At 42.7% G+C, this 22,758-nt stretch overlaps 1 protein-coding gene across 6 annotated transcripts; it reads right to left on the bottom strand.

Moving 5' to 3' along the window:
* Window positions 1–1,367: 1,367 nt before the first annotated feature.
* On the bottom strand, window positions 1,368–22,576 carry LOC309397779 (SLAIN motif-containing protein-like). Of its 6 annotated transcripts, none has more exons than XM_081964120.1 (10): window positions 22,558–22,576; window positions 20,647–20,737; window positions 17,698–18,430; window positions 15,842–15,975; window positions 14,004–14,153; window positions 9,416–9,556; window positions 7,225–7,539; window positions 5,985–6,122; window positions 4,545–4,866; window positions 1,368–2,517 (listed from the first exon to the last, which is right to left on the bottom strand). In XM_081964120.1, exons 3-10 carry the CDS (start codon window positions 18,408–18,410, stop codon window positions 2,463–2,465), a joined length of 1,968 nt encoding a protein of 655 aa, XP_081820246.1. In that variant the 5' UTR covers window positions 18,411–18,430; window positions 20,647–20,737; window positions 22,558–22,576; the 3' UTR covers window positions 1,368–2,462. The 6 variants fall into 6 exon arrangements, with proteins under 6 accessions (XP_081820246.1, XP_081820244.1, XP_081820245.1 ...); XM_081964118.1 differs by having other exon boundaries at window positions 22,434–22,571; XM_081964119.1 differs by lacking the exon at window positions 22,558–22,576 and adding an exon at window positions 22,387–22,426.
* Between the last annotated feature and the right edge of the window lie 182 nt (window positions 22,577–22,758).

The raw sequence follows: 22,758 nt of genomic DNA, 5'->3' as shown, positions 1-22,758 counted from the left end.
GCAAACGATTTCAGGACCACTGCCAGCAAACTGGATAGGTGTGTTACCCCCAGTGTGAATTACAAAAGTGGTCCAAAGTCATATGTTGCCCATAACCTTGTGTTTGGATAAATAACATTAAGTGTTTATAGAATGGTTTGAAAATCTGAAATTCTAGCCAGCCTTTATTTTACAAGTATACATCCAGTAATACTTATAATGTAATAGCCATTTTTTTCAGGGTGCATTCCGATTGGGCACAAACATTTTATGGTGTGCCTATTCAACATCTGTTTACACATTGTCTTACTTCTACTGTCTGATGGCCCTTTGAAAACACTGAGTGCCAGCTGCTTTCAGCTGTTATTCCAGGAAGTATGGCAGGATAAAAGCAAGCAGAGAATGTTGTATAACCATGCTTGTTTAAAGCCCCCATCCTATTGCAGGAGATGACCAGTGAGCTCATTCACAAAGCATTTCAAGCAAGTAGTAGTTATACCTACTGATTAAGGCAGTGTGGTTACAATTAAGTGTTATTAACATTTCTGGAATCAAAAGGAAATCACTCAGTCCAACCTACAAACTGTCCAACTGTAGCAAGTGTTCATTCATTTGGCAAATGACTAACAGGAAAGCTTAAAATTGCTTCATGAATTCTCCTTGTGTGTTTTTTGTGGGTCACCGCCTCAGCTTTAAACATATCAAAGCATTACCAATGCATTTGCTAAGTGTCAGTCTATTATTTTTCTCCCAACATCCTCATGATGAATCTTGTTTGAGAGAAGGCACTAATTTCCTTGTTTCAGGATAGCGTCTACTACAGACGACCGTGATTGAGCCCAAAATTTCTGTGGCTAAGTGGAGACATTTGTGAAGCGAGCTTTTACGACTTTCGTTACACAAAGTGATTTGTTACGCAAACTTTTGAGACGTGAATCACCGGAGTTGTTAACAACATGGTTGTTAAGTGAATCTGGCTTCCCCATTGGCTTTGTTGGTCAGAAGGACACAAAAGGGGATGGCGTGACCCAGGGACACTGCAACCGTCATAAATATGAGTCAGTTGCCGAGGGTATTGAATTTTGATCATGTGACTATAGGGATGCTGCGAGAGTTTTAAGTGTAAAAAACGATCATGTCACTTTTTTTGGTGCCGCCGTTAACTTTGAAGAGTCACTAAATGAACTGTTGTTAAGTCTAGGACTGTCCGTATATCTGTCTATGTAAAGCAGGGGTGTCCAAACTTGGCAACTTTAAGACTTGTGGACTTCAACTCCCAGAAAGGGGAATTCTGGGAGTTGAAGTCCACAAGTCTTAAAGTTGCCAAGTTTGGACACCCCTGATGTAAAGAAAGCAGCAGGACGCAAACTTTGCTACTAAAGACAAGATAGCACTAGCCCCCTTCACATTTATTAACTACAATATCAAGTCACATTGGTGGCAAGAAGTAGGGTTGGCGGGACGGGCCAGCTTACATTCCCAGGTATGATTGTATTCTTGCATTTGGCAAACTCCAGGAGCCGCAGATTTCATTTAGAAAAAACAACTTCCTTCATCCAAAAACAAACCCTTCCCACCCCCCACCAAAAAAAACCCCAAACCCTGGATAGTAGAAAAGACTTGTACAAAAGCAGAAAGGTAAGATTTTTCGTATCAAGGAATTAAGTGACGATCATGAGAGAACGAAACACTTCCAAGTGCATTTTTTTTTCCAGCCGGCAAAGGGGTTGCGACGACCCACCCAAAAACCTGCCTAGCTAAAAGATAAAAGGAAGAGAGCTAATGGGTAAATAAGACCTCACATTACCAGCCTGCAGGCAAACGGCACATAAACAGTCTGGGAGACAACGGGGATAACCAAGCTTTTAAGACATTCTTCTGTGACAGATGATACGCTAGCTATTGTTTCTTTTATAAAAAAAAACCTCTTCAAGTTTTATAATAATAATAAAAGTAGTGAAGATACCTGTTCGGGACAAGTAAAAAAAAAAATTGAATTTCCTAGAAAAGTTTTAAGTTTACACCAAGTGACATAAGAAACAGTCATTTCTAATTATGTTTACCTTATCTAGCTGCCTTTTGCAAAGGGAGGGGGAAAAAAAACCCCAAAAACCCTCACAGACCCAAAAATGTCTCATTGCCACAGGAGCACCATCCCATGCTCTTCTTCCTTGTTGTGTACCATGAACGAACCTTCAAATGTGTGCCTCGGGCCACACCTGTACCTTCAGGTACGAGAACTACCGTAATCAAGGCTCAGCAGTAAGACAAGAGTAGCAGGAACAAAAAACAGGCATCAAAGTCCAGAGTCAAGACAAAACGAAGCAAACGTCCCAAGTTCATCATTCCAGTTTGTCAAGCGTGGTGGCAATGGGGAGGAAATGGGAGGCCTTAAGCATGTCCTCCTGCCCAGCCAGCTGGGCTGTTGTCCAGTTACATAACCCAACAAACAAGTCATTGTTTTCCTTTTTTTTTGGTTTGGTTCAATAACATCCATCTTTCCAAGAGTCGTCCACAGGTATGTTGGCCTTTGGATATCTGTTGGTGTACAGACAAGCATTTTACTTACACAATGCTTCAGTAAACAGTAATCAGGAGACAGGAGACTTAACACCCTAGTCTTAAAAAATATTTATTTAAAAAGCAAGTATCTTTTGCTATTTGTTTTGGCTCACAGTCTGTTAGAGCGCTGCAGAATAAAACTATGTGTTCTGAGCTAGGCTTCCCCAGCAGCACGAAGCCGAGTCCTTGTCTCAATAAACCCTTTATTTAATTTACAGTTAATTCCTCTACAGCAAAGTCTTTCCTCTCCCACAGTCTTTCAGGATAGCTCACAATTACTGACCTTGATTGTGCTTGGAGAGTGGCCAGGCTGATATCTTTCAGACGCCACAATACTTGGCAAGAATGCAGGAATGAACTAATTGTCTCCTGTAAACTCCACTCCCCTGTCGCTCCTCTTTTATTTCTTCTGGGAGGGGCCATTCATCGTCCACCTGTGGCTTTATTCCCAAGTCAACCCTTGTTCTTTAGCTGTTCCCTTGGTCTGGCAACTCTGCGCATGCGCACACTGGGAACAGGCTCCAGCTGTTCATCTGCCTCACTGATATCTGACTCCGAACGCAGCTGATAACTGTCAGACGGCCCTGGCCCCCTCTCTGCCTCCGACACAGAGCCCTCCTCAGAGCCTTCCCCAGACTCCAGGACTGGCCCATGTTCCTCCCCAACCTCCTCACTGTCCGATTCTGCTCCCAGCTCTGCTAGGAGGTTATAAAGTTTTTAAAGGAGCAATCCTACAGTTTTATAGATGCAAGTCAAGTTGATCACTACTCTCAATTGCACCTCCGAAATGCATCACGGGGCAACCCTGTGCTCTTCTCCCTAGATCCAGTCTGAAACTGGGAAGGAGGAAGGGGTATTCTTTACAATTAAGGGAAATCTTTGCAGCTTTGAGCTGGCGTCTTTCTCTTGACGTGGTCAATTGGCTCCGTTTCTTAGCAATCTGGGACCCGGAAAAGGCACTTGAGATTAATGTTGTTGGCAAAGCCAGGCATTTAGACTGCAATCCTGGACTTTCAACCACAATTGAGCTCAACATTTCTGTTGCTAAGTGAGACATTTGTTAAGTGAGTCTTGCCCCGTTTGATGACTTTTCTTGCCACAGTTGTTGAACGAATCATTATAGTTTTTAAGCTACCAACGTTGGGAAGTGAATCTGGCTTCCCCGTTGAGTTTGCTCATCAGAAGATCGCAAGAGCTGATCACATGGGACACCACAACTGTCATAAATATGAATCAGTGGCCAAGCGCCTGAATTTGGATCACATGGCCATGGAGGCGTTGCAATGGTCGCAAGTGTGAAAAATGGGCACAAGTCACTTTTTTCAGTGCCGTTGTAACTGTCCTAACGAGGACCTGACCTGGGTTAGCTCACATTGCAGCCCTGGTCAAAAGGGCCCAGCGGAGATTATACTACCTGAGGCTTCTCCGGAAACAACGAATGGAAAACTGCTGTTGACCTTCTACCGCTGCACCAAAGAGAGTATTTTAACTTACTGCCCCTGTGTACGGTTTGCCAATTGCACAGTGGCAGATAGAACAGCGCTCCTATCATTGCCCAGAGGATCATGGGTTGCCCTCTTCCCTCTTTGGAAGAGCTTTATAGCTCCCCGTGCCTTAAGAAAGTTCAAAACAGTCTTAAGGATCCATCTCATCCTGGGCACCCTTTTTTTTTTTGAACTATTACCATCTGGCAGACTGTACAGGGCAATAGAAACAAGGACAATAGGATGCAAAACAGCTTCTATCACAGGACAGTAACCACATTGAATTCTACTGTATAGTGCAATATTAATGCAATATCAGGGGGTTTTCAATTCAATTGTATAGAATGTGAAGGAGTTGTGTTTTTATATTTATAACGTACACTGAAGGTGGCCTTTAATTATGCTGCACGAGGTGCAATGACCAATAAAGTAAACTAGCTAGCTTTAAACCGTCGCTAAAGGAACTGTTGTAAGTCCAGGACTACCTATACCTCCTTTGTACGAGATTTTAAGTCTCACCTCTTGGCTGGCTGGCTCAACTTGCTCTTCAGAGTGGATGCTCCTGCAACCGATGCTTTATTTTTAGGAAGAGTGCTTTTTGCTCCTGTGGCCACGCTGTTGCTCCGGTAAACTGAACTGCCACCACTCGAAGCGCTTGGGTTCAGTGTGGAAGACTGTAGCTTTCGGACACGGCCAGCCGGGCCAGCATATCCAGACGATCTAACTGGCTGCCGCGGGGGGAGGAGAGCGTTAGCACAGGGCCCTGCTTTCACAGGCTGACGGACTGTCAGCGGGGACTGCCCAGCACCGGACGAGTAGCGGAGCTTATTTGGAGTCAGACCTTAAAGCAGAAGGGAGAGGAAATAAAGACGATTTTAATAATTATAAAACGAGGGTCAATTTGGGGAGCGTATCCAAAAGGGATCAGAAGGAGAGAAAAGTTTTCAGGCAAATTCACACGGCTCAACCTGATCCAGGCACAGAAGTCAAATTGTCAATTGAATCCACAAATGAAAACGTAAAGGTTTCCTCCGTCCAGTCTTGTCCAGCTCTAAGGGGCCGTTTGTTAGCCGAGGGAGCCAGTGTTTGTCCAAAGACATTTCGGTGGTCGTGTGGTCAGCATGACTTTAGGCCGAGGGGCACGGAGCGCTGTCACCTTCCCACAGAAGTGGTACCTATTTGTCTACTTGCAGGTTTGCCTGCTTTCAAACTGCTAGCTGGGCACCGCGAATTAAATTAGTAGCCAATTCATTTGGCAAAACCCGTAGCGATACGACTCGTGCGACAGCAAACGAAGCTGCTGTATTCTGGACAGCTGAAATTTATGAGTAATATTCAAAGGCAGCTCTAGGCAGAACACATTAGAATAACCCAACTGAGACTTCTACACTAAGAATGACTGTGATCTGGTACATTTCTTCAAAGAAGGCTGATCTCCCAGATGAAGTTGTGAAAGGCAATTCTGGGGTGCTTTTTTTTTTAAAAAAAGAGATCTCATTATTTCAAATCGTGTGCGAGATTTAAAAGCTGTGTTTCTAAAAAGGGGATTTGGAAGCAATGGTGCTAATTGCCACTGTGTAAAGGCTCTAATTCTATCGGCGGGAAAAGATTTTTGTTTGAGATGCCTTTTTTTTTTAAAGGGAAGATGTACTTAGTGTTTATTGTACTCAATGTGCCAATTAATGTGTCAATTAAGTCGTACATAATGTGAAAGCCGCTTGTCTAAAATGGGAGGGCAGGGGGTTGGACCAGAAGACCTCTAAGGTCCGTTCCAGCTTTATTCTGAATTGAAATAACTAAAAACAAAGAAGGTTCCCAAACTTAAAACCGTTACTTCGGGGAACACGCAGCCTCATTAAAACCTGTAAGATCTCTCAAACAACATGCTATCTTTCCTACATTGGTCATCACACCGACTGAAATGTCATAGGACACTCGGAGAAGAAGCAGCCAACTTACTGACAGATTCCTGATGGATTCTAGAGAGTCGATTACTGGGAATCTGTAAATCTGAGTCCAAGCTTCGGCTATTTCTTACGGACTCCAAAGATCGAAGACCGGTCCTAGCCAGGTTAGGCATGCTGTGACGCAGTTCCTCTGCGAATGACAACATAACAGGAACTGAAAAATCCAACTGCTGCTACCTTGTTTCCCTGCGGCGGCACTCTGGCCCGGCCCTGCAGGGAGAGCTGGGCATGGTGAGGGTGGGAGGCATGCAAGCTGGAGGCAGAACAAGTGCTCGCGCAACCTCTCTTTCCAGCCGGGCAGAGCGCCAGGCGGCTTAGCGTCTTTGGGATATTACTGGGTGGGTGAGTGGCGCTCTGCCCGGCTCGAAAGGGGGGTTGCCGGGCTGCTGCTCATGAGTGTGGTCACCTCATGGCGGCTTTGTTGTGCTGCTGCGACAACGCAATACAGCCGTTTTCCCCTGAGGCTGTGCCCGGCTCTTCAGGCACCCGCTCACAAGAGAGCAGCCACCCAGCGACCCCAAACCAATAACACCCCCACCCACCCCCGATAATAAGGCCCAAGCAAAATTTGGGGGAGTCAAAAGAAAATAAGATCCTGTCTTATTTTCGGGAAACACGGTACCCTGTTTCCCTGAAAACAAGACTCGGAAGTAAGTAATAAGCCCCACTTAAGAGCCTGTGCAGCCAGCCGCCCACCCATTCTGTCTGGTTGCTCACTGTACCACGGGGGGTGGCGCTTCCCCATGTGCCCCTCATTGTCTTATCTCCCCAAGGTAAACCAGTCGAGGGCCGTGGGTCAGCTCCATTCTCCTGCCTTGCCACCGCGGCAGCAGCGTGACGTTCGGCCTCCTGCTCCATTGTGGCTGTGAGAAAGCAGAAGTGGGCTGGTAGGCACACGTCCTGCTGGACGGGGCTGCTGGACGGAGACACCGCTGCCGCAAGGAGAGGCAGGTGTCGGGGTATGTGTGGCCTGGCTATGGGGAGCCTTCGGTGAGCCAGTGCAGGGTGTGCAGGGTAGCTCCACCCCCTCTGCCTTGCACTGACACACTGCGCAGCCTCCTGCCCCACTGCGAGCAAGGAGAAGAAATGAGTTTCCGTACATGGGGAAAAAATTAAGACACCCCCAGAAAATAAGCCCCCGTGCTTATTTTGGGGCCCAAAAGAGAATAAGACCCTAACTCTAACCCTGCTGGTTCCAAAACCTAGCGAGATTCCGAAACGGGAGCACACACCTTCATTCGAAGAATACTTTAGTCTATCTTGCATTGGGCTTTGCACTGTCCTCCGCGGGGGGCGAATTCGGGTATTTGTGGCTCTCCCGTAATCAGCGTTTGTGGACGGAGACTGGCATCGCGGTGAGCTGAGTGGGGATGGAGAGTATCTGTGGCTGCTGTGATAGGAGAAAGAGCAGTCATCGTCCTCATCTTCCAAACTGTATGTGTCAAAATCCTGGTCACTGTAGGTGCCCCTGCGCAAGGAGTGTAAGGAGGCACTGGAACTGCGGCGGGAAACGGAGGCCGAGCTGGAGGCACAATCCTGGCGGAGACCTGAAGTAAGGCCATGGCCAACAGAAGACATGGTTACTTCTAGCAATACCAATTCCTGACAAGAGAACTGATTAAGTAGGATGTAAATTTCAGGTGGTTGATTCCTGAGGAAATATTAGTCGCCTGGAATGAAAAAAGATACAGACTGGATTCCATAGTTAAAGCACATGAATTCTATGATCGTCACTTCAGTTCATGTGAGGAACGAGGGAGAAGAGAGGAAATAGATAATAAAAGACAAGGGGAACTAATAGGGGAAAATATACAAGAAGAAAGTGAAACTGAGAAAAAAGAAAAAGCAGAACGAGATCGAGCAAGGGCAAAGGAAGAGAAAGAAATAAGATCAACTAGAATGACAAAATCCCATTTATACGTGAAACAATGGAAGAAGAAATAAAATTATTGTCAATGAACATAAATGGATTGAACTTGTCGATGAAAAGGAAAAGAACTTTTACAAAATTACAAAAATTAAAATTAGATTTAGTTTGTCTTCAGGAAAGTTACTTCTTGACGGGGCTCTTTTAGCAAACCTGTGATGATATTTTAATATTTCCCACAAAACATGAAACCAGCCACATCAGATGTGTACCCAAGGTAATGAAACCCACACGAAGCAACGGCAGCGTTTTCTGCTCGTTGCCGCAATCATTTTAAAGGCGCCAAAATGAGGGCTACAATCTAGCTTTAACATCTGCAGACACAATTAATCACAGAACAAGCAGTTTACGTGTATTTCAGCACTCGTAGCCATTATCTGCATTTTAGGGCAGAGTAACAATCCTGAGAGTTTTGATGGTGACAGTGTGCTGTAAATCCACAGGGCTTCCCTCAGACGTTTAGGCAAACATCAGCATATCAACTTTTTCATTCTATAACTTTCTCATTTTACACATGTTTATGAGTAAGAAACCAAATGTTTGATGCAATATACCGAGCTATAAATGACCTTAGTTTATCAGAAACATAGTGCAATGCTGTAGTTCTTTAACAAAGGTGCAATTTTAAGGCTAAATGATCCATAATGAGATAGTCTAATGCAGTGTTTCTCAAACTTGGCGACTTTAAGTCCTGTGGACTTCAACTCCCAGAATTCCCCAGCCAGCTATGCTGGCTGGGGAATTCTGGGAGTTGAAGTCCACAGGACTTAAAGTCGCCAAGTTTGAGAAACACTGGTCTAATGTAACCTGCTCTAAAAGCAAGGCTTTCTTTCTTTCTTCTTTCTTTCTTTCTTTCTTTCTTTCTTTCTTTCTTTCTTTCTTCCTTTCTTCCTTCCTTCCTTCCTTCTTCTTTCTTTCTTTCTTTCTTTCTTTCTTTCTTTCTTTCTTTCTTTCTTTCTTTCTTTCTTTCTTTCTTTCTTTCTTCTTTCTTTCTTTCTTTCTTTCTTTCTTTCTTTCTTTCTTTCTTTCTTTCTTTCTTTCTTAATCTGGAGAAGAAAATACTTTCTTTTCTTCTCCAGATTGTTGGGGGCAATATGCTGACTCTGTAAACCGCTTAGAGAGCGCTGTAATGCACTGTGAAGCAGTATATAAGTCTAAGTGCTATTGCAATTTTCCCCAAAGATTGTTAAGCTATGCTGGAACACACATGCACTTCAGAAGCAGCTGCAATGAGTTCAAGAGCAGGTGCTTCTAGACAGAAGCCAAAGCAGCAACATACATGTTTCTTCATGTTATTAAATGGGGACATCTTATTTACTCATAGCGGCACCCAACTGCCCACCTAAGAAAAGATCTATGTGTTCTCTTGGGTTGTTAGAATGAGAGAAAATTCACTAAGTGGAAAAATAATATTTTGTATTTGTTTCTAAGAAAAAAAAAATCCTCCCGTAAAAAATGACATGGAGACAGAAATGCCGTCAATTGCTTTCACCTACTTTCTTCCTGGAGGCGGGCCATAACCTGCACATCAGTCAAGTCCTGCAGTTTGTAGCCCATTGAAATCGAGTCGTCGGAGGTACTAAGTTCGCTATCGATAGAAGACTGAGAGCTCAAAGCTGAATGCATGTTCAAGTAACCTTGGAAAGAGGTGGGGGAGAAGGAAAAGGAGGGTGAGGGTGAAAACGCTACAGATACAATTTTAAAATATACAATTGTACAAGCACTGTCATAGTAGACATTTTTTCCCAGTTTTGTAGTCAAAAAAACACTTACAAGGTAAACAAATGTATTGTAAGGATTGACCAGCAATGATTTCAAAGTGAGAGAGTTCTTTCAATATTCAATAAGGAGGGAAATTGTCCTGCCATATAGAATTCTAACTGTAGAATTCTGTTATTAAAACCAGTTAATAATCAGTTAATCTTTACCTATCCTAATGTCCCAGATGAATGGGCATTACTCCGAGCTGCCTCCTATAGACCTTTGGCAACTCTGTTTCTGTGACGTGCAGGGGAAGAAAAGGATTATGGCCTGTAAAATAGTTCGGATGGAGCCACAGAGAGTCATCAAAAGTAGGTCAAACATAATTACATCATTTCCTCCAGCACCAGAAACACAAAACTATTTTGTGTTTGTGAATGCAAAGTCAACTTAGTTTATTAGCTACAAAGTAATTTTAGTTTTTATACTATGAGTGAAGGGTTTTCCTAACAGCATGCGGCTGAAGATATGAGTCACCATCCTCTACTAAAGAAGAGCACACATGCCAATATTAACATGGGTTGGCTTTACCGGATCATCGGTTCTTCATGTTTCAAGAGCTTCTTAGATTATATCAGTCTAGATGACTCTCCACTTTCTGCTGCAGCTGGTTGAGGATTTTTGAAAATTAATATTTTCAAATTCTGTGTGAATTTAAGATCATGCCCAAGACTGCTGCAAAATATATTCCGGTTTTGGTTTGAATATTTCAGAGAAAAGGTATTTTTTAAAAAATAGGCAAGACAAGAGAACCAGACATTTTAGCCACCACGTTGTACTGCAAACATGTTACTAGTTCACAATTGATTGTTTCTAGCCCTCTCCTCAATATATTTTATAGATCATTTTGACATAAATAGTGGGGTGGGGGGGACATTGTTTGCTTGATTGGCCAGAGCAGAATCTTATTGTTAGACAAGCAGGCTACTTATTTGCAAAGCCCTGGACATGTTGAAAGCAGCAGTCGCTTAGTTATTAAACAAGAAACTCAGCTAATTACATGGTAAGATTCGTGTGTATTTAAGCAGGATAAGCATTCATGACTAGCCACAGGAATCTTAATTCCCTCCTAAGCAGCACTGTCATGTTGGTTACTCAGAAAGCAATTAAAATTACTAAAGCAGGGTAGGATCAAACAAGAGAGATTACCATTCTCAGAGTTAGCAACAGTTTTGATGGCTTTCAAAAGTCAATTCAGAGGGAACAAGGGGAGCAGATCAAAACTTAGGTACGGAAATTAAAACAGACCTTACTGCCATTCCAATCTAGAGCGAGGGCTCTGCACTTACAGGGTGGATTTGATTTAAATCAAGTCAATTTAAATCACTAGTAAAAAGGCTTGATTTAAAGCAACTCGATTTAAATCATAATTTTTAAAGAGCAACTGTAATCTCTGTCTGGCATCAGCTCTTCCTCTGACCTGCTGTTGACTTACTGATAATCCCAATATTGCAGTATATATAGCCTCATGCTAGATAACTAAGCTCCATTTGTCAAAATAAATTTGATAAAAATAAAAAAAAATCCGATTTAAATTTTAAAAATCCGATTTTTTTTAAAAAAAAATTAAAAATCATATATTTTTATCCACCCTGTGCACTTAATATTCATTGGAGAAATAAAATTCTTGTTCCTTTCATTGGGAGCTTCCCTCCCAAAACAAATCACCATGTGGAAAGGTAATGATCCAGAAGATAATCAAGATCAAAGACTTAAAACTGCCACGCGGCAGCCCCAGTCTGTCTATAGAGTTCATCCTGTCCAATTGCTGCTACTGATTTATTGAAGTCATACGAACAACTGCTAATTGTATAAATAACAGAAGCAAACTAGAACAGCAACCTGTCTAGGTAAAAAAAAACTCTGTACAGAAATGTTTCTCAACCTTGGCAACGTTAAGACTTGTGGACTTCAGCTCCCAGAATTCCCCAGCCAGCTTTGCTGTATACCATTAAATATCTTGGCTATATATTGTTATACAGATATTCACCACTATTGCATTACTATACAGCAAGGGTGTCAAATTCAAGGCCCAAGGGCCGCATCTAGCCCATGGGATGTTTAGATCTCACTCGCGGGGCCGCCCTGGAAACAGTAAAGGACCAGCCCGCGGTGATTCTGCCAGAGAAAACGGGATCCCAATCTCTGTTTTTGGGTGGGATGGCTTCCTGGAAGTCTCTGCCAGTGAAAACAAAGTTCGGGAGGGCCACACCCGAAAACAGAGATTGGGAGCCCGTTTTCGCTGGCAGAGCACTCAGGGCAGTACAGGCGCCCCTGACATGAGTGACGTCAAGCTGGCCATGCCCCCCTGGCCACGCCACACACGCCCATCAAACACAACCTTGATGCGGCCCTCAATGAAATCGAGTTTGACACCCCTACTATACAGTATCAGCAAAATATGGGATATGAGAGCAAGGGCTGTAAGGATTTCTTTTTTCCCGTTTCCTAATTGATTAATGTCATTGGCGGCTCCATCAAGTGGAAGGAGAATTTCCAGTTCAGCAAAAAAAATGAATTTTCACATGACGGAGATCAAAATCAGGATAAAGGTCTGCCAAATTTTAAGACTTGCAGAGCAAGCAAGTGCATCCAATTAAAAGCTGCCTGGTATGTAGGCAGTCACTACATGTAGATTTCCTCATTAGTTGCAGTTTGAAGATAGTATATTATAATTCATTAATGCACTAAATATGAAAATAAATTGTATTTTTAGGTTCACTCACTGCTCTGAAAGGATTATTGGTTACATAATTCAATCTAAATTTTTTAAAAAAACATTTAGAATGTAATTTCTGTATTGCTCTTTGATGTTTCTTTAGGGAAGTGAAAACATTGAATTGGCAGCAAACCAGATAAACTGGGCACAGTTTCTGTGACTGAAAGGAAAGAGGAAAGGGTCACTAGGCATTCCAGTAATAAAAAGACAAAAATAATCATGTACAACAAGTTAGTGTTATAGCCTCCACTTGAAAAAGGCAATTCAGTATTGTCTTTTATTATAGAATGTAAGATGTCAGTAATTTAGTCTGAATCGGTTTTCTCTTCTCCATCCCAAATGTCCAAGAAATATTTAGAAAATGGCCTCGTGGTGTTTCATTTGTCCTTATTTTTTAAAAAAATCAAGCATGCAATAAAGCGATTGGCTTTTAAATGCCGGTTCTAAATGCAAATTAACTCTTTGTACAGCAATGGGAACTAGGTGAGCTTTGCAAGCTGTTTCAGTTACCGTCTCCAAAACAAACTGGTCATTTCAACTTTGGGAAAACTTCAGGCAAAGCAGACAAGAAATATGTAGGTCTATTTATTATAGACTTAGGGCTACAGGTAGTCCTTGACTTACAACAGTCAATTTAGTGACCGTTCGAAGTTACAATGGCACGGAAAAAAAGTAACTTATCATTTTTCAGATTTACGACTGTTGCCGCATCCCCATGTTCAAGTGATTAAAATCCAGACGCTTGGCAACTGACTCATATTTATGACGGTTGCAGTATTCTGGGGTCATGTGATCCCCTTTTGCAACCTTTTGACAAGCCAAGTCAATGGAACGACCAGATTGAGTTAACAACTGCATTACTAACTTAGCAACGGCAGGGATTCACTTGAAAACGGGGGCAAGAAAGGTCGTAAAATGGAGCAAAACTTAAATGTTTTGCTTAACGACAAAAATGACCTCAATTGAGGTCATAAGTTGAGGACCACCTGTATAAGCCAATTCTCACCAACCGTGGGGGAGGGTATATACATGCAAGTTAAAACATTTTCACACACATAAAGCAACACAAGAATGCCATGCTAAAGAGGAGCGCCCATTTTCCTAAGGGATAATCAAATGCCCTGGGCCTGAAGGAGATGGGCCAGACAGTGGTCCTTGATCACAAAAAGAATAGACCTTTTGGGGGGGGAAATCAAATTAGCACAAAGAAGCAAGATTTACATAAGATTTCTGGAAGCATTAGCTGAAGAAGTCCTTAAATCAGGGGTGTCAAACTCAATTTCATTGAGGGTTGCATCAGAGCTGTGGTTGATCTCTGGGCGGGGGGGGGGGAAGCAACTGGGTGGGTGTGGCCAGCTTGACACCACTCCCCAAACTGCTGATGTTTGCTCTTCGCATTGGGTAGACCAGGCCGAAGTGACGCAGGGTGGCCCCTTACATTTTCCAAGCCACCCGGCAGGCCCGATCCAACCACATCGCCTTGCGTTTGACACCCCTGGCTTAGACCATCATGTTAAACTGAATAAAGCAAACCAGGCACATCTCTCGGGATGCATTTCCCACCTCCACTCCTCTAAAAACGTATCCCAGATGCCATGCCATACCTGAGCTACCGCAAGTTAGTAGTGGTTTGTTAGTTGATTTGTAGTGCCCAGGAGAGTTTAGTGCATTGCTACAGGACCCTGTGTCTGCATTCAAGTTATGCACACTTGGAGACGCCAATGGACTGCAATACAGGGATTTCCACCTACTGGCTAAAGATACAAAAAAAGCCACAAATTGTTACTACGTTAAACACAGAAACTCAGAGGAGGAGAGAGAGAGAGAATGTCAAACCACATCTGCATGCGTTACATGCCAGACACACTCACCCCCTGAGTCATGATACAAACCAATAAATTCAATTTCCAAATATGGCTGACAGATTAATCTCTGGAATTAAAACAAATGAAGACAATCCTTAGTTCTTCGTGGACTATCCTGTCTTAGCATCCAGGTGTCAGACTGATATATGCTGTGGTGTGAATTTTACAATGTCCACCTTGGACACACTTGAGTCGGTTTGAAGTGCTAAAGGGAACTCTGAAAGATGAGCTTCTTCTCTACAGCTTCCCAAATAACAGGCTAGATGAGAAGGTATCCAGTATAATGGCATTTCTCTCCAATGAAGAAATGCATAGCTTGCCATCTCTTATCCTGGAATGTGGATGTACATTAAGGTGTAAGTTTCCCAGCTGGACAATCTTACAAGATACTAATATTATATGTCAAAGAATTTCAACATGAATCAAGTTTCTGGAGTTATCAAGGACAGATACAGGTAGGATGGTCTAATGAAAATATTATCTAGTGGGAAAACTGTTCTGGGTCCATTTCTCAAAATGCTTCTTTCTGGCTAAGTATGATGGAACTGTAGAATTGTAGTATCAAGAACCCCGCCAAAAACTTGGCATAGAACTAATAAAAGCAAATAAAGATTTCCCATAATTACCTAGGAGTTGAGATTTAAAACAATACTGAAAATTCAAAAAGGAGCGGCATTATTTATGAAAAACAATCAGTTTATTCTGATCTACATTGTCCTCATATTCTAGGAGTGGTTGACAAGTTTGTTTAATTTGTGGAGAAACTTGCTAATGTGTTTAAGTTGTTACAGAGTTCAACTTAACACACTTCAAAAAACAACAACAGTATTTAACTAGCAGAATGTTATACAATTTTTCTGTTTCCCTGGGAATGTAATATGATGCCAGATGATAAAATCAACTTTTCATGCAAAAATCTCTCTAAAACCATTCTATACTATTTACTATAATATTAAGGTTCGCCATCACTGATATAGGCTATTTTGAGTTGTACAAAATACAGGCAGGATATAAATCAAATAATCATTATTGTGATTAGCTCACTGATACTCCACATAAGCACTAGGCCATGGGTGTCGAACTCAAGGCCTGGGGTCCAGATCTGGCCCGTGGGGTGCTTAGATTTGGCCCTCGGGGCCGACCTGGAGATAGCAAAGGACTGGCTTGTGGTGCCTCTGCCAAAGTTACATTTTTGCTGGCAGAGGGTTGGCAGGAGGCCGTCACAGCTGAAAACTGAGCTCAGGAGCCCGTTTTCGCTGGCAGAGTGCTCGGGCCACCACAGGCACCCAACGCAAGTGACGCTGCCTCCCCCCCCAGGTCATACACAACCCTGATGTGGCCCTCAATGAAATTAAGTTTGACACCCCTGCACTCAGCTTAATTTAACTGGGTTTGATCTGTATCAAGCAAATGCAATCAGTGTTATTGCTGATCTTATGATCCAATTCATTTTTCTCGAGTCTTCTCCATTATCTCCATTATTCCGAGTTCTTTAAAAGTGCGATAGTAACAAATCAATCCTATTAGCTTCCTCGGTGATCATTTAAGGCCTCTTTCAAGACAAAACATAGGCCTACCTTGATCGAGTCTGGTGAGGAGGGTACGGCAAGCTGCCTCAGTTTCAGGACTAGGGTGATCCAACACCTGTCTACACCACTTCAGGGGAGATTCCTTTTTATCTGTTGGTGGTTTTCTTGGAGAAACATACAGCCTTAAGCGGAAAGGTAAAAAGTTTAACTTGACAGCTTGCTTGCAGCAACTCTTTCAGTAGTTCTTTGCTTCCATTAGTATTTTATCAACAAATATTACAGCAAAGGAAGTAATATAAGAAGTCTTCCTCTTTCTTAACTATTTGGGGGTCAGACAAAATTACTTCCATTTTTAAGATGGATCCAAATTTTATCATTCATCATTCATCCGATAATGAAATTATCTATCCTACTGTACTTTCTCATAAGTCTGTTTCCTTTTCGAACAAACAGGTAGTCCTCCATTTACGACCACAATTGAGCCATATATACATACACACACACACACACACACACACACACACATATATATACACATACATATAAAAAGGCAACATTAAAAATAAAACACACACACACACACACACACACACACACATATATATATATATATATATATACACACATACACATACATATAAAAAGGCAACATTAAAAATAAAAATATGGTTTTCTGCCTGCATGGTCTTCTGTGATGAGCCGAAGGACAGAAAAAGGGAGTAGTGACCTTCCTCCCATATTTGGGCATACCAGGGGTTGTAACACAAATACATACCTATTTCCCTGGCTCAACTGATAAGGAGGAGAGCCTGTGGCTTAGTGGCTAAGACTCCTGCCTAAGATATAATACAGCCCAGGTTCAAATCCCAGTAAGGGTATAGCTAGCTGATGAGAGCTAATTAGCTCGAAATAGATCTATACTAGTCTCCCTTTATTTATTTATCAGTACAAATACAACATATATACATACATATATACATACATATATACATACATATATACATACATACATACATACATACATACATACATACATACATACATACATACATACATACATACATATTGGTTAAGGAAATAACCATCAATGGTAGAAACATTTTAATGTTTGTGTAAAAGAAACCAGGATTGGGTAGTAGCAATGCAGTATCTACTTTTATCTACTAATGTTTTTCGAGATGCACTTAGAGAAATACTTGCGATTTTAACAAAAATTGGCCTAGCAACTTATCCTCTGAATTATCTCATAGGAGTTAATTATAACTTTGAATCCATATAGCAGAACTTATTCATTTTTTTAAAAAAAGTCTTCAGCCCCTTTTTCAAGTATAGCCCCCTTCCTACGTCTAACAAGCATCTTCCACTGCCTGGGGAAGGGGGGGGGGGTGAATCCAATAATCCAGTCCTCCCTTTCATCTAATCCAATTATTTCTTCAATAATGAGCTTAATGAATGGTTACTTAAGGAATTGTTGCTTAAGGTGACCTTTACATCTTACATTTTGCTATGTGTACAGATCAACTACTATGCAAATACCTGTGATACTAATAGAAATACTTTAAGGAACTATATTTGCCAAGAGTCTTCATTCCATTTGGCAATCTCCTATGAGAAAAGCGGCAATCTTAATTAGAAATACAGCCTTCCTGGTTTTCCCACACCTGTTTTCCTTTCTGTTTCTCTTAAAACCTTTTAGACCAGAGGCATTTTCACAATTAAATCTCTTTTCTTTCACACTGCCCATTTTCCTGTCACACTGCTGCGCTCACTGATGTTTTTGAGGGCCAGTGGACTGAAGAGAAACAGAATAATAATATGCTCTGGAAAATATGATTGTAGCTTTATTCGCTCTTATTATCATGAATCCTTTAGAGCTACAATATGCAATCTCATACAGTACATACCAGCTGTCCTCTTCATCGCTGCCGTTCTCTAACTCCAGTAATTCCACTTCATCCAGAGCCGTTTCATCCAAGGGACCTTCCGCGTTTGTGTTGGCTTCCTTCATTTGCAGCACTGGCTCAACACAGGTGGTGAAATCTTCTAGCAAAACCGTGGGGTTGCAATCCCAACCAGGGACGTTGTTTGGGTTAGCAGCATCGCTGTTCTGCATCTGGGTACTGCTCACAAACTTTGCGCCGGAGGGCCCTTGGTCAGAAATGTTTTCACAACCGTGCTTCATTGTGCTCCCCTCTGCCTCCTTTTTAAAGAACTTACCGCTTTCCTCTGCTTCTGACCTTATTTTACTCAGGGCCGAATGCAGGTCTGCCACGATTTGCAATTCCTGCTTATCCATTAGTACGTTGATGCTATTATTCATTTCCATGCCGTTGAGCCGGGAATTGCAATTATCCACTCCAGCATCAGCTTGGCTCAGCATTTTGGCCTCCGGCGCACTTCGCAAGCTTCTAGTTCTCAGCTGCTGGTTCTGGAGCTCAAGCCTCCTCACAAGCTCTTGCAATTTCCTCACTTCTTCCAGCTCAGGGCCCACCTGATCAGCCATTGATTCTGCATCAGGACCCATCACTGAGTTCTCTGTTAAGCTTCGGCTCAATTCCGTCCCAAGGCTATGGTCCGGCTGAATTACACTGGTGCTCCCAGGAACGACCATCTTCATGGACCCCCTGAGGAATTTTGCTAGAAAGAGATACCGCAGAAGGTGGATATTAAAGAAACAGTGAACACACATAAACTATTAGGCTTTCCTATTAATTAAATGTATCCGGTGTGATGACACAGCAAGAATGCTTTAATGAATCTGAAAGCAATTTATCTGCAGGAATAAGGTAAAGGTTCCCCTCGCACGTATGTGCTAGTCGTTCCCAACTCTAGGGGGCGGTGCTCATCTCCGTTTCAAAGCCTAAGAGCCAGCGCTGTCCGAAGAAGTCTCCGTGGTCATGTAGTCGGCATGACTAAATGCCAAAGGTGAACAGAACACTGTTACCTTCCCACCAAAGGTGGTTCCTATTTTTCTACTTGCATTTTTATATGCTTTCAAACTGCTAGATTGGCAGAAGCTGGGACAAGTAACGGGAGCTCACTCTGTTATGCGGCGCTTGGGATTTGAACCACCAAACTGACTTTCTGATCGACATGCTCAGCGTCTTAGCCACTGAGCCACCTATGCAGGAATACTATGTTTTATTTACACTGGCTATCTTGATATGGTCAACGCTTCTTCGGTTCAAGCAGTAACTGGAATGACTGCTATGAGATACATGGCTAATCTGCACCTACTATGTAAGTTGACATTTATAATGAGAACTTGTAAAGTAAATAATCTTCCCAAATCCAACCAGATCTGCCCACATAGAAGCACTTTCAACAGAAGCTTTTGTTTGGCAAAGTCATTTAGTAAACAATATACCCAACTCTGCCTCCTTAAATATTACGGATCTAAAGGAAACTCAAAGAAAAGTGTTGCCAAAGTCTATGCAAAAAGAAAGATTCAGACATTAAAGATCTGAAAGATAAAACATATTACCGCAGTTCCATATGGCGGCAGTTTGTAACACTATCATTTTGAAAGATTAAATATTGAAGGAAGAAAAACCGAGCATTTCACTCATTAAACACAGACTGTAAAAATGTGGCTCACGCCCACCATTTACTCAATCACATTTCTTCAAGCTTTGATAAGAAATCAAATGAAATCCGGGACCGACAGCAGTTTAGTGCTTAAAGCTAGAAACTAAATATTTTGCATAGTCTGAGGAATTAGGCAGCCTATACATTATTATAAAATAAATAATACATATATCAGTTTGGGAAAGTATCTTTAACATATAATATTTTAGACTTCACTATAGCTCAATGCTCATTTAGAGAATAGTGACACTGGAGAGAGAACATGTAGTGTCTTTTTTCTTGCTTAATTATAAAGCAAATACATAGAATGATAGAAACAAGGCCACTATCAATACTTTATTATCCCACTTTAAATGCTGTGCATCAAAAATGAGGAAAAACAAACAAAAACAAAAAAACAATAACACAGGTACCTATTTCTATCATTTCTATTCTAAGTAGGACTTAATACAAATAATATTGTTGGTAATTTAAAATTATTCCTGTGTTCAAGTTTTCAAGTCTTGCAAAACAAAACCAATTTTTAAATTCCTAAGCATCTCCTGCAGTCAAAATCAAAATATAATGTCAGTGTGTGCCCCATTTACAAGGCAAAATGGGGGAGGGGGGAGTCCATCCCCTCATAATATGGTATATATATAAAGTAAGCAGCAATGTAAGAAATAATGTTGAATAATTTTGGTTCAAAGACCAAAAGAGGAGGAAGTATCCTTCCAATAATCTTTCTAATCTAATTCCTAGTCACTAAATGATACTGTCATGAGAGTTTTATGTGCTCTTAATGAGTTGGAAAAAAAAGTATAGTAACCCTATAATCTGAGTCAGATAATATGCATCCATCCACAGGAAAATAACAACGTTGTAAGGAATGGGTTTGTCTAAAAAAAAGAAAATTGCTGAGAATGAAACTGTAGCATCTTTCACCAGATATGCTAAGCTCTCTTATTGCCACGTATTTTCAAAGGCAACTCATAGATCTCATTTTCACATCAAGACAAAAACTATATATGGGTCTAATGCTACACAACACAATTTACATTGCCCAGCCCAAGTTTTATAAAGCAGTCCCCTTTTGTTAAATCAATTTAAAAGGCCAACTAAAAAAAATACAATGAAAAATACTATTGCATTTCACAATTTCTGATCCTATTTCAAGCAGACTGCTGCAATCCAACAGAACCTGCCCACAACAAATGTAACAGCAACTGAAAAGGCAGCATTCTAGCCTCTGTTACCTTCACCCGTTCCAAAGAGTAAATTCTTACCAGCACATCTGTCAAAGACAACCACAGCGACAGAACCTCCCTGGTCTCACTGTATGACCTCACAGCCCAAGTCATCGGGAACTGCATGGAGCTGAGGAAGAAAAGGATATATGCAGTGCCATCGCAACAGGGAGAAAAGTGGGGCGGGGGTGAGACTATCTTATTACCAGAAGCTGCTACATAGACACCTTCCTCCTGCAATTAGGGGAAACGGTGGCCAGATCTCAAAGGAAAAAAGTTAGATGTTGCAACGAGAAAAAGGAGAACATCAAGACAATCTGCCCAGAGAGAGCTCCCTCTTAAACACCCCCAAGTAGGACAAAAGGTCTTCTCAAGAGAAATCGGTGAATGGAGAAGGAAAGAGGAACGATGCTGTCCTTTGGGGAGTTTTAAGAAGGGAGGACCACGCAATCCCAACCAAACAGGTGCAGGCTCATCTATTTCTGAACCCCACTCCTATCTGAAGAAGGCTTTCGCAGGGAAAGAGGAGGGCAGGAGAGGAGTTCCCAGAAAACGAACCCGGGAAGGAGATTGCCCTAAATTAATGAAAAAGAGGGGAAGATGCTCTTGGGCAGAAACGAAAGAGCTACGAACCACATTACTGCCTAGAGAGGAGGTGAGTTTTAGCAAAGCCCCTGTCTCTGAAAGGAGAATTTTTGTAGCTCAGGATTTGAACTGTGGGCGCTCTCCGACCTAGGTGGATTTCTTCTACATGTTTCATTACCCAAGTAGGTGACCTCATCAGTGCTGGAGGAGAGGGGGCTGGAGGAGAAGGACAATATGACCCTTGGTGCTCTCTAAGCTTGGTGATTTTCTTGCAAACCTTTTATTGCCCAGTCTACATAATTAACTAATAATAAGACACCTAACCTAGGTGACCTCATCAGTGCTGGAGGAGGAGAATGACGATGACTATAGGATCCTTGGTGTTTTCTGAGCTTGATTATGGTCCCCATAATCTAAGGAGCCCATAGTCATTGTCCTCCTCCTCTTCTTCTTCCTCTCCCTCCTAGCACTGATGAGGTTCCCTAGCTGGGTAATGAAACGACTGCAAGAAAGCAACCAAGCCTAGAAAACACCAAGGACCCCACAGTTGTCTTCGTCCTCCTCCAGCACTGATGAGGTTACTTAGTTGGGTAATAAAACATCTCCAAGAAATCCACTAAGCTCAGAGAGCACCAAGGACCCCACAGTTCTCCTCCTCCTCCTCCAATCCCCTCTCCTCCAGCACTGATGAAGTTCCCTAGCTGGGTAATGAAACGCCTGCCAGAAAAGCACCAAAAACCCTATAGTCGTCTTCGTCCTCCTCCTCCAGCACTGATGAAGTTACCTAGTTTGTTAATGAAACGCCTGCCAGAAAAGCACCAAAAACCCTATAGTCGTCTTCGTCCTCCTCCTCCAGCACTGATGAAGTTACCTAGTTTGTTAATGAAAGATCATCTAGAAATCCACTGATCTCAAGAGAGCACAGAATACACTGCAGTCGTCTTCCTCCTCCTCCTCAAACCCCTTCTCCTCCAGCACTGATGAGGTTCCCTAGCTGGGTAATGAAACGCCTGCAAAGAAAGCAGCCCAGAGACCACCTAGCTCCCCCTCCCCGACCAATAAAGACCACCCACCCGCCCTCCCACCCTACATAGACAGAAGACGAATTCACCCAAATAAGCCAAAAGAGAAGGTGGGGGAGAGGCAGCTGCCATGGGGCCCTCCGAGCCACGCGGGGTGGGGGGGTCTCTTCACCTGCCCGGCCAGGCCAGGACCCTTTCAAGGAAGCGAAGCCGTCCTACCGAGAAGGATGGAGGCCGAGGATGGAGGGGAGGACCCGGCCCGGGAGCTTGAGGGGGAGGGGATGGAACCAGGCCCGACGCCCCGCCTGAGGGGAGCCGAGCGACCTTCGGAGCCCGCGCTCACCTGCTGCCGCCGCCGCCGCCGCCGCCTCGCGCACGCGCAGACCAAGCCGCCTCTGTTGTTGCCGCGGCTACTCCCTCGGCTCTTTCTCCTCCTCGGCCCGATTGGCTAAACGTCCCGCCGTCATTTGCATAGGCGGGACCGGGGAAGGAAGGTGATTGGCTGCAAGGAGGGAGGCGAGGGGTGGAGCGTGAAAGAGCCAGC

This window comes from Natrix helvetica, assembly GCF_964273705.1.
Source record: "Natrix helvetica genome assembly, chromosome: 11".
In the NCBI taxonomy this organism is placed as follows: domain Eukaryota; kingdom Metazoa; phylum Chordata; class Lepidosauria; order Squamata; family Natricidae; genus Natrix; species Natrix helvetica.
Note: the sequence above shows the minus strand (reverse complement) of the source record. Positions and strands in the feature narration are given on the sequence as shown.